The sequence below is a fragment of the Canis lupus genome, chromosome 1 (assembly GCF_011100685.1).
Source record: "Canis lupus familiaris isolate Mischka breed German Shepherd chromosome 1, alternate assembly UU_Cfam_GSD_1.0, whole genome shotgun sequence".
NCBI lineage: Eukaryota > Metazoa > Chordata > Mammalia > Carnivora > Canidae > Canis > Canis lupus.
Window position 1 is genome coordinate 66590832 of NC_049222.1, and position 12991 is coordinate 66603822.

Here is a 12991-nt window from a genome sequence, read left to right on the forward strand (position 1 = left end):
AAATATTTTAATTAGGGTTAAAAATTAGAAGCAAATTATCACAGTTCTAGCTTTTTGTTTCCTCATATCAATTTTGTCACTAAAAGGGAAACATAATGTTTGAATGACTAGATTCTGAGCACTAAGGAATATCAATTTTTTACTTGATAAGTTAGTGTTTTGCTTTTAAAAATGTTTTTAAAAGGGCAGCCCCGGTGACTCAGCGGTTTAGCACCACCTTTGGCCTGGAGCCTGATCCTGGAGACCTGGGATCGAGTCCCATGTTAGGCTCCTGGCATGGAGCCTGCTTCTCCCTCTGCCTGTGTCTCTGCCTGCCTCTCTCTCTCTCTCTCTCTCTCTCTCTCCCTCTGTGTGTGTGTGTGTGTGTCTCTCATGAATAAATAAAATCTTTAAAAAAAAAAAGGTTTTAAAATGCCATTTTCTCTAAGAACATTTTATATGAAAACTGACTCAACTGAATGCAATTTAATATAGGGGTCTGTAGGTACCAAGTAGACTTGATGGTTCCTGAACTCTGAAATATTAATTCATTACGCATATGATCAGCTGGTGCCTAGAGGGTTTCGAGATAGCCAGAACGCTGCATGAGCTCATTTCTTTGGAATATTCATAATCAGTGTACCTCTCATCTTCTGAAATATTTCCCATGGGTAATGGAAGAGCAGCAGGGATGAAAATCCTAGTTGAGTGAATTCCAGGCAATTCTCCAAGGTAAGAAAGTTAAACAAGCTAAAAAAGGCTAACATATAACCCTTGAGGAAGGAACTTATCTTTTCAGTAGGATGCTATGAAAGCTTTTGGTGTTCTTTCCGAGCAAGCAGATATTTTTAGAATAACAAAGCAATTTGTCATAGAAGATAACCAACAATGTTGGAGGAAAGACCAGCTAGAGTACCTCCGTTGACCTACCACCTCCTTGTACCTGTGGCTAGTAAGGTACATCAGTGTGCAGTCCTCTGTTTCGGCATCTAACTTCTAAGAACTTTTCTGGGGAGTATGTAGGTTAAAAATGCCTGAAGAGTTGAAGATAGTGCTCTTCAAAGTTCTATTGTAAAGGATCAGTTTCTACCATTTGTTCGCAACTTCTCGTGGATGGTGAAATCAATAATTTTGTAAAATGCAGTAAAACTATATAACTATAAAAATGAAACAAAATCCCAAGACATGTAAGTTTCTTGAATGGCAGTGTCTAGTACATATGGGAGCTAAACATATGTTTAATGAGTGACTCAGCTGAATGTACTTTAACATGAGGGCCTATCCATACCAAGTAGTGGAGCCACAAATGAGCATGTCTTCACTGGCAAGGTGGACGTATCTGGTATATTACTAGCTCTAGCTGATGAGGGCAAGCACCCTCAGATATCTCATAACCAAGAAAGTACATATTTTATGAGACCCCAGGACACACGAGACCAAGTAGTCTCTGACTATCTTTTCCTGTGATTTTGCCTTTTGTCCTAAAACCCCAACTATCCAAACACAGATCAGGAATGACTATGAAGGATAATGCTAAAGTCTAATAAGTCTAATACATGCTTACAGACGAACACCTGGGCTCTACGTTAAGATATCCAGAAGAGGGGGATCCCTGGGTGGCTCAGCGGTTAAGCACCTGCCTTCGGCCCGGGGTGTATCCTGGGGTTCTGGGATCGAGCCCCATGTCAGGCTCCCTGCATGGAGCCTGCTTCTCCCTCTGCCTGTGTCTATGTCTCTCTCTCTCCCTGTGTCTCTCATGAATAAATAAAATCTTTTAAAAAATAAAATAAAAAGATATCCAGGAGATACCTGTAAGGCTTAATTTGTATTTACTTTTATGCAGAGGATTTTTGAATGTAAAAATGCATGTTCACATACAGCTTAGAATTCCTTAAATATATCAGACATTTAAATATACATTTTTAATATATTACATATATTATAAAAAATTATTTAAATTACATGTTAAAAACTGCCTGTATTTCAGCATAAAGTGAGAAAAGTAATCCTTTCACACACAGATCATTTTAAATTTAGCCTCACATCATCCATAAAGCCAACGACCACTTCCTCTTCACAGAATCCAATGTAGTATCGTAATGCAACCTGCAGTGACGACGGCAGAGGGCACTGTCACAGAAAGGAGTGCTTTCTGCTGTGTTCAAGATTCCTCCCTAGGTCAGAGTACAAAGAGGCTAAGATCTTCATAAACTGTCTTATACACTAAAACTATTTTAATATATCTACTTATGTGAATACAAAGTGATATATTTCAACTGATAAATTGGAACCTGAGTCATAAATCATAATAAAGAAAAAGAATACTTTGTATACATAAACGTGGTGAATCTTTCCTCATACTATTTCTAGTACTATGTGATGCCATTTATAGAGTTCAAAAAGAAAAACAGAACATATCAGTTATAGAATAGTTAATTTCCTTTTTTTAAAAGACTTTTTCAGATTTTTTTTTAAGATTTAATTTATTTCTTTGACAGAGAGAGAGAGAGCGCAGAAGCAGGCAGACTGACAAGCAGAGGGAGAAACAGAGCCCCTGCTGAGCAGGGAGCCCAATGAGGGGCTCGATACCAGGACCCCGGCCAGAATCATGACCTGAGCTGAAAAGGCAGACGCTTACCTGACTGAGTCCCCCAGGTGCCCCAGTTAATTTTATTTTCTTAGGAAATAAGGAAACAAGTACTTTCATAATAAAAGAAATTAATTATCATAGAATTTAGGGTAGTAGTTTCCCTTAGATGGAAATAAGGGGGCTGTGACTTAGGAGGGGCTTGTAGGAGACTTCAGGAGTGCTGACAATGTTCCCATTCTTAACCTGTATTATGGTAACACAGGTTCCCATTTTGTCTTGGAAGCAGCTGCAGTGGTCTGTGTGTGATACAATGAGAACCCAAATTGCTTTATAGTCATCTCAGACATCTTAAGACTAAAATGTCACAAAAAAGACATGGGCCTAACATCTAAAATGTGGAATTTCAAGAAAGTATAAATAAAGAGCTCCTATGTGCTTTCTGCTCTCAAATGTCCCCCTCTTTATATCATCATAGCTTAAAAAACAAGCTTTTTAGGCTAACAGAGAAATACACAACTTTGAGGAAGGCCTTTTTGAATAATTAGGGTTCCTTTGGATCATACAGTGAATGCAGTCCATAAATCTCTCTCCTCTCTTCTGTTCTCTCCCTCTAACTCTAACCCTAAAATACAAACATATCTCAATCCAGGTCGCCCTTGACCGAGAGTTCCCGATCAGCGTCTGGACTCTGGAATCAACATCCAGGGGATCTGGGTAAACGGTGGGGGTACAGAAGAGCTGACGGAGGAGACGCCCCAGGTCTCCAAATTCAACGGATGTCACATACCAGTGGTTTGGTTTGCATTTCGTACTTCAGGACACAGTGGGTTTGCTTCTGTTTCCCAAGCAACAATTTTTTAACCCAAATAAACTGGCATTGAGTAATTAAAAATAAAATTGGGAGGACAGAAAGTAGGCTGCCCACAGATGCTGTCAACAGTCAGGGGCTCCTCAGCCGCTGTCATCTCATCATCCCCTTCTCTGTAGTCAAGGAAGACATTTCCTCACTTCCTGTGTAAGGGCTGCTGCTCCCTTGGGGCTTCCATGCAGACGCCCCTGCTTCCTGCCTCTTCAACACTGGCAGGATGTAGGCCTCATTGTATTCCTGGCAATCTAGAAGCAGACTAGTAACACTCATGATGCTAAATGCAGCGCTCACACACTTTTAAGTAAAACCTAAACATATTGTTTAGAGTTGGATGGTCGCAACGAGGGGACTGTATTATAATCCTATAGGAGTCAGACAGGATTTGAAAAGGGGGCTTTTAGGGGAATCCCTGGGTGGCTCAGCGATTTAGCGCCTGCATTTGGCCCAGGGCATGATCCTGGGAGGAGTCCCGGGATCGAGTCCCGCATCAGGTTCCCTGCATGGATGCATGGAGCCTGCTTCTCCCTCTGCCTGTGTCTCTGCCTCTCTCTCTCTGTGTGTCTCTCATGAATAAATAAATAAAATCTTAAAAAAAAAAAATGAAAATCTGTGAATCAAAGAAACAGAGTTGAAAGGGAATGAAAAAAGCTGAATTAGTCACCATCTTTTTTCTTCTAGCCTACTGCCCTACATGCCAGAGAGGAACAGCTTTCGCTTTAAGTCTCAAAGGGAGAGTCAAAAATTTAAACATGGAAAGTCTCTAAGTGATCCTTCCAGGATCAATAAGGAATAGGAAAGGAGCAGCGAGACCAAGATTAGCCTTAAGGTTGAAAATCATCCCCAGTGAAAGGAGAATTAATAAGTTTAAAATCATGCCAGGGCACCTGGGTGACTCAGTTGGTTTAAAATACAACTCTTGGTTTTGGCTCAGATCATGATCTCAGGGTCATGAGATTGAGCCCTGAGTCAGGCTCCTTGCTGGGCATGAAGCCTCCTGTGGTTCTCTCTCTCCCTCTCCCTCTACCCTCCTCAACTGTGTGCTCTCTCTCTAAAACATAAAATAAATAAATAATAATTTTAAAACTATGCTGAAATATTACCATACTGGCATTTATGTAGAAGTATGAGAGTAGTAAGGTCATCAATATCATGTGTATATCAGTGTGTACCTAGGTTAAGTGTTATGCCAAACATCTACATATTCATTAAATCATTTAAATCTATAAGCATTTAGCAGAGATTATTTTTATTTTACGAAGAAATGAGACTCAGATAAAATACTTATTTAAAGTCAAATACAGAATAGATAGATAGATAGATAGATAGATAGATAGATAGATAGATAAATAGTCAAATACAGTTGACCCTTGAACAATGTGGGGTTTAGGGGCACTTACCCCCTCCCATGCAGTCAAAAATCTGTATAGAACTTTTGACTCTCCCAAAACTTAACCACTAATAGTCTACTGTTGACCGAAACCCTTACTGATAACATAAACAGTTGATTAACATATATTTTGTATGTTATATGTATTATGTACTATATTCTTACAATGAAGTAAGCCAGAGGGGAAAAAAATGTTATTAAGAAAACCATAAGGAAGAGGGGTGCCTGGGTGGCTCAGTCAATTAAGCATCTGACTCTTGACCTCAGCCCAAGTCATGAACTCTAGGTCCTGGGATCAAGCCCTGCTTCGGGCTCTGAGCTCAGCATGGAGTCTTGGGATTCTCTTGTTCCCTCTCCTTCTGCCCCTACCCCCATTCATGCTCTCTAGCTCTCTCTAAAATAAATTTTTAAAATCTTGAAAAAAAAAAAAAAAACAGAAAAGAAAACCATAGAAGAGAAAATACACTTACAATAATGTTCTGTATTTATTAAGAAAAATCCATGTATAAGTGGACCTGCACAGCCAAAGTAGGGTTATTCAAGGATTGACTGTAGATAAAATGGCAAATTGGGATTGAACCTAAATGTATCTTAACTCCAGTGCTCAGACTCTTTACTATTTTGTGATTTTATCTCCAATTATGTGATATATACTACCTTCTGTATTAGAGAGGCTGAAGTGTGTCAGTCTGAGCTCAGCACAGAGTCTACTTGGGATTTTCTGTTTTTCCTCTCCTTCTGTTCCTACTCTCCTCACTCATGCTCTCTATTTCTCTCTAATTTTCTCTAATTTTTCTCCCCTAATCCGCCCAAAAGCTCCACAGTAGTACTACCAATCACAGTAAAGATAAAAAATGGACCTCAGAGAGCCTACATTTATTGGTAGGAGGACAATTACAGCAGTGCCTCTTTCTTCATTCTCTCTTTTTTTTTTTTCTTCTCTGTATAGTTCTTTCGAATCTTAAAGTTTCATATATTTCCTTGACTTCCTTCTCCAGGAATTTTGCTAACTTGGGTTTAACTTGTTCAAAATCATTTTCCCTTACTAACTTTTTAAAAATGCACAGTAACAAAGTAATGATAGAACTATACTAGATTGAATAAAATTATCTACTTTAATAAACTGACAAGAAGAAAATGAAAATGCTCATGAACTGATCATCCTGTTTAAGAATATAAATAACATTTATATTTGCACAAAAAATAAGTTTGAGTTTCTTGATTTTATTTGTGGAGGGAGTAAAGCAATTTTCATCTTACCTGAAATCACATGCTGTAGTAACCTCTGCTCCTCCACCTAATGCCCGACCTTGAATCAGTGCAACACTTATTAAAGGGAGTCTGTTTAATGAAGAAAAAATGGAACTACTTTTCATTTCAATTTTAATTTACAAATATTACTTTAAAAAAACTTGAGATGCAGTAGAAACAAAATTATTGAACTATGTTTATAATGACAAACACACCTCCAAGGAGGGTGGAACCCTGAGTGTGCACATCATGAGGAATAAAATAGTATAATTCTTAAGATATAATGATTAATACTAAATGCTATGTCAGTTTATCAAACTACCTCCCTGAATCTAGTTTTAAACTATGAACTATATTTTTATATGTAAGTAATAAATATAAAATATACCAAGTATATATTATAAATACTATATTTGATATATATGTCTTACATATATTTTTATGTTACTATATTTTTAAACTATATATTGTAACTTTCTTCCAAATAAATAAATGTTTTTAACATAGTATACACCTCCTATAACTTTTCAGCAACTGGAAATCAGGAATAATTCAATGTGATCTTACCTACTCTATTTTTATTGATGTCAAGTTAGATGGCAAAATTAAAGCTATATCCAAAGGGATGAAATGTGGTAGAGAAGACTAAGTTCCAAAACTGTGTCATTATAAAGATTCCTATCAAAAGTCTTTTTTATTATCTATTGAAATGATTGGTAAACTAATTCTATATAAATGAATGGGCCTGTGGTAAAAATAAATTTCTTCACCTTTCCTGTCCTTGCAAAGACCCACTTTGGAGGAGTATGTATTACAACTTAAATCCAAAATACTTTGAAAGTATGGAATATTTTGTAGGTTGTAGGTTCTAACCAAATGCAAAACTGCATGTCTAGGGACACCTGGGTGACTCAATGGTTGAGCGTCTGCTTTTGGCTCAGGGCAAGATCCAGGAGTCCCGGGATCAAGTCCCACATCGGGCTCCCTGCATGGATCCTGCTTCTCCCTCTGCCTGTGTCTCTGCCTCTCTCTCTGTGTCTCTCATGAATAAATAAAATCTTAAAAACAAAAACAAAAACAAACTGTTTGACTAAAGTAATAGAAAATTTATTAATACATTCTGTTTCCAAACTAAAAGGATTTTTTAAATCTTTTATGATTTATCTAAGAAAATGTCAAGTGTAACAGGGAAAGAAAGGTGAAGAGGAACAATGCAAAAAAGTATTTTAGAATAATGCTTTGATTTCATTATTCTTTCTAGGCTCTCACATATGAAGAGCAACAAAAAATGTGATGTCAACTAGTAGGTATGCTAAATAATATGAATCCTTAGTTTTTATAATTTTTAAATTATTTTAATTTGGAATACTGAAGTAGAAAGCTAATTAGCCAAAACATGTCAAAGTTTGTAACCAGAAATGCACAGTGACAGGCCAAGAAGAATTTTCTTCCTTTTCTCCATCATCTAGATGCAAATTGAATCCATTTTCCTCAGAAACTTAAATTTGTACAGGCCTTCACCAATCCATAGTTCTTTTTCTCTCTCCTTAGATACAGATCACTTCACTCTGCACTCTACTAATTTTGAGTATGAGATAAACTTTATGTGCCATCTCTTGACCAGTGTCTTTACTCTGATCTAAAAGCACTATATAGGGATCCCTGGGTGGCGCAGCGGTTTGGCGCCTGCCTTTGGCCCAGGGGCGCGATCCTGGAGACCCGGGATCGAATCCCACATTGGGCTCCCGGTGCATGGAGCCTGCTTCTCCCTCTGCCTGTGTCTCTGCCTCTCTCTCTCTCTGTAACTATCATAAATAAAAATAAAAATTAAAAAAAATAAAAAATAAAAAAAAATAAAAGCACTATATAATTTTTTCATGTCTATACCTAAATAAAGCTATTACTATAAGCTCTTTATGAAATGTGTGCTATATCTTAAAATTCTTATTATCCCTTGTCTTATTTTGTATACCTGTGCATTCTTCACTAACATTTAATTAAACGACTGTCCTTGATAGCACAGATTAATACTTCATCATTAAAATAAATGTAATTTGAAAATCAGGTATTTTTTAATTGGTCCAAAACACAGAACATTAAAGAACTGTTTTTTTTTTTTTTTTTTTTTTTTTTAATTTATTTATGATAGTCACACACAGAGAGAGAGAGGCAGAGACATAGGCAGAGGGAGAAGCAGGCTCCATGCACCGGGAGCCCGATGTGGGATTCGATCCCGGGCCTCCAGGATCGCGCCCCGGGCCAAAGGCAGGCGCTAAACCGCTGCGCCACCCAGGGATCCCCTGTTTTTGTTTTTTAAGAAATAATATTTTAAAAAGAAAGGTACATTACCTCATAAGTCTTGTTAAGGTGTTTTGCATGAACATACATAAGGCCATTCCATCCTTTAAAGAAGAATAAGCATAAATAAACACAAAGGTATAATGTAAATATATAAAAAATTTTTTTTTATTTTTTTCAGGATTTAGAAAGCAATGAAGCCAAAAATATACCCAATCTTTTTTAAAGGTTTTTCACTTAAAACTCTTTAATGCTGTCAGAAAGGCAAATGATGCAGTATTTGATTTTGCTGGCCTCTTAGAGCTCTTTGAGCTTAGCTCTACATGAGATATTAGCAAAGACTTAGGCCTAAGAGTCCAATCACACACCCCAATAAAGTGTGAAGTTCTACTCAGGGTACTTTGGGAGAAAGAGGCATAAGATGCACCCATCTATTAGCCCAAATTCTCATCCCCTTAAAAATCTAAACATATAAAAAAAAAAAAAAAAAAAAAAAACAAATTTCTTAAAAGTACAGTTGACCCTTGAACAACACAGGTTTGAATGGCATGGGTCCACTTACATGTGGATTTCTTAGAGCACAGGACTGTGAATGTGTATTCTCTTCCTTATGGTTTTCTTAAAAACATTTTTTCTATAGTTTTCTTTATTGTAAGAATACAGTATATAATACATATAACATACAAAATATGTGTTAATCAACTGTTATCAGTAAGGCTTCCACTCAACAGTAAACTATTAGAAGTTAAGTAACTGGGGAGTTAAAAGTTATATAAAGATTTTCAACTGCACAGGGGTCGATGCACGCCTGCATCGCATCGTCCAGGCGTCAACTGTAGTCTAAACTCACTGCCTCCTCTTTTTCAAGTCACATATTTCCTTCAATTTAGTTTAATCTATTCAGTCTTCTCTCAAAAGACTTCCCTCAAAGGTTTCTAATAATCTTCTATTTGTTAAATGGCTTTTCCTTATCCTTGTCTTCCTGTCTCCATAACACAGGTATCTTACTTTGACCAGTTTCTGTATTTTAAAATCCTCTGATGGTTTCTAGTAATACTTTCTACTCTTGATCCTCTTCCTGTTCTTTGATTGTTCCCTTCAAGTTTTCTTCATTGTCTCTTCTTATTCAGCTACACAGGTAATGTAATACATGTAAATGCATGCATTCCTCAAAATCCAATCCATGATTCTCTTTCTTTTCTTTGTCTACAATTTCTTCCTTGGAAATCTCATCCATCCCCATTGCTTCAACTCTTGTTTTCATGTAGACTCCCAAAACCTCCTAGGAATTTAACATTCTGCCAAGATTTCAAATTCAGCGTGGCAAAACCAACTGGGAGTGGAAAGAGCTGAGTTTCAATCCTAGTGCTACCGCTTAATAATAACATGAACTAGAGCGAGTCTTAACTGAATGGAGTTTGCTCATCCGTAAGGAAGGAATGAGGAATAAAAAATACCTACTGCTCTATGTGACTTAAAAGATGGTTGGAAAAATGAAAATCTATAAAAGATCACATAAACAATAGGATACTACTCTATAAAGGGATCACATAAATGTGAGTTCTGACTTAAAAAGGTCTTCTGATCAATAAGGCTCAGAATTTTGTTATTATCTTTGATTCTTCCAATTCATAGTTCACCCACAATCAGTTACCAAGTATGTCCTTTGAAATATTATAATATAAACCCCTTCTTTCTCTATTTGCACTGCTCCTACACTAGCTCAGACTGGTGTTACTCATACTTAGATTATTAGACAGTCTTGTTTCCTTACTAGTCTCTCTGTATTTAATTTCTTTTTCCTCTGTAATATAGCTTGTATCCTGATGCCTGATAAACTTTCCTACAGAATGGTGATTTCATATCGCCAAGAGAACAAAGTCTAAATTCCTTGGGAGGAATTGATCTCACCTGATTCCAAAATAATTTTACTAACTTTATTGACTACCATACTCCTCATCCCAGTATCCTAATTTCAGCCATAACAAACTATTTGCCATTCCTTTAACACTTTATACTTTACTCTTGGTCCTCTATCTTTGCTCAAACCATTCCCATTATTTGGAATAGCCTATTCTTGTCTCTACCTATTTCAAGGAATGCCTAGTTCAAATAATTTTTCCATCAAGATTAGTTTTCTCACCTGTGTTCCTGTGGTATTTTTATTTTTGTAACTTAGCTATAGTACTCACAGATTGTTTTGTACGCATTGCATTTGTATCCATTATTTGACACATTATCTATACAAGATAGGGACTAGAGAACATAAGTGGAATGTGGTCCCAGTTCCTAGTCCTCAAAAATCTTATAAGAAATAAATGCAACATGCATCAAGGTACATTATATCATATGAAGTATTTTAGGAAATGCTTGAACAAACTGAGAAGAGTGCTGAATAAGAAGCGATTCATTTCAATTGGGGTAGGGTAGTTGGGAAGGCTTTATAGAGGAGAAGGGAAGATGGCATTTGCTAGGCCTACACAATTATCCTTTTGAGGCTGACAAAAATGCCCTTTTATTCCTCAGAAGTTAATACAATGTTTTACATATAACATATGCTTTTGAAGTTAACTGAATCAGATGAATTTTAGATGGAGAACTATGTTATTCTAAAACAAATGCTGTCAATGAAAGGTAAAAACCAACATAAATTAAATATAAATTTCCTAACTGGAAGCCTTTATAACAAAGGTCATTCTATATTATAAACACATGAGAAAATTAACACAAGTACAAAGAGCTAAAAGGTTTAAAACTAGACTGATTTGTATTCCATTACAATCTATGCAATACGGGTAGCACCTCGGTGGCTCAGTCAGTTGAGCGGCCAACCTGTGATCTTGACTCAGATCATGGTCTCACAGGTCATGATATAGAGCCCCACATCAGGCCCCTTGCTCAGCAGAGTCTCCTTGAGATTCTCACTCCTCTCCTTATGCCCCTCCCCTGCTCATGCGCATGTGCTCTCTCTCTCTAAAATAAATAAAATCTTTAAAAACAAAATTCTGTGGAATAAAGCCTGTTAAATTATATCAATAAATTAATTTTAATAGCCCTATTTTCCATTATACTAGATCTAGAGTACTTAAAATTCTAACAGAAGCATCTAGAATTGGTAGAAATGAAAGTGAAGCAGGTATTATACTGTATACTGCCATAATTCTCATTCAAAAGATAAGTCACACTAAAAATGTTTCAAGGCAGTATAGAACAATGGTTAACAACACAGACTGTAGAGCTAACATGCCTAGGTTGAATCTAGGCTCTATTATTTCCTAGCTGTTTTGGCTTTGGACATAATACCTAACCTCTCTGTGCTTCAGTCTCCTCACCTAGAATAGTAGCAGCTATCTCATTAGGGGATATTTAATCATTCAGTAATGACCAAATAAATCTGACATGTAAAAAACTTAGTGCCTGATACATAGTAGGAGAACAGGAAATGTTATCTAGCACTGCTATTATTAACATTAGTAACAGCACTGGCAATCAGATAATGAGTATGCTTCCACTTTAAATGTATCATAAAGTAGAGATCACACTGTACTAGCCAACATGACCTAGGGAGAAAAAAGATTACATATGTCCCCCAAAACCATTGGGCCCAAAATGGTAACATACTCAGGCCCTTTCCTGGGCTGTAGGAAGAAAATAAACCAATGAGAGACAAACGTCAGCTTGTGAGAGTATAAACTGAGAAAAAAGAACCAATGAGAAGCTAAACTTACTCTGATGAATGAAGGCTAGAAGCTGGAAAGTAACAAAAAAAAAAAAAAGTGTTAAGAGCTGCTGCACCCAGTGATACTTATATCCTAGACAAATGATACCCTGAGGCCCAAACCTACTCCAGGAGCTCTTACTTATAAAACAACTATGGGAAGCACACTGCTCAGACCAAGTGTCAAAAGCAACTATTAATGTCGTATTTACTCCAAGTCACATTTATCCCGAGTAGAAAAATGCCAGCCTGTAAAAGTATCTTCCTAGAACCATAAATGAGCCTCTCTTTTTCCCCTAAGTTCTTGTGGTATGGATTTATTAATTTCCTCCGAGTACATGGGACGGTTTAGAGACAATTAGAATAATTGGTCTCTAAATTAATGATGCTAAAATGAAACTGTACAAAAGTAGTAACAAAAGCAAAAAAGTCAGATGAGAACTTTGAGGTCACTGCAGGAATTTAAGCAAGAGAAAAATAATGGACAACAGATTGGCAGAAAAGCACCAAGAAAGGTCAGGGAGGCAAGGAAAATTATTGCCTTCAAGCTAGATTAAGAGTATAAAGGTTTCTAAAATGCCAGACTTTTCCGCGGGGCCTTATGCCCATTCATTGCAGAATAAGTAGGTTTATTTCCCCATATCTTAAAGGTTATAATTGGATCCGGCTGATTTCTGCCTTCTGAAAAAAGGCTTCTGATAGTCTACAGAACACCCGGTGGTGTCAAATCCAACTCTTATAAGTGGGCTAGTACTTAACGGTAGATTTTTTCATATTTTATTATTTTCTTTGTCCCATAACTTTTCAGGCTAATATGTGTGTTATGCTAATCTATCTCCCTGCCGCAACCTTTTCAACCAAGGATTAACTGCCTAATAGGGACAGCTGGAGCTCGTTTTC

General features: G+C 36.8%; 1 protein-coding gene across 3 annotated transcripts in view; it reads right to left on the reverse strand.

Annotated features, from left to right (window-relative positions):
* The window catches only part of ECHDC1 (ethylmalonyl-CoA decarboxylase 1), a 46889-nt gene that overhangs the window by 18489 nt on the left and 15409 nt on the right, over positions 1–12991 (reverse strand). For all 3 annotated transcript variants that reach the window (XM_038526747.1, XM_038526746.1, XM_038526748.1), the window contains exons 4-5: positions 8425–8477; positions 6085–6165 (exon numbers count right to left, since the gene is read on the reverse strand). In XM_038526747.1, the coding sequence (XP_038382675.1) occupies positions 6085–6165; positions 8425–8477 (134 nt within the window). The remainder of the gene's footprint in view (positions 1–6084; positions 6166–8424; positions 8478–12991) is intronic.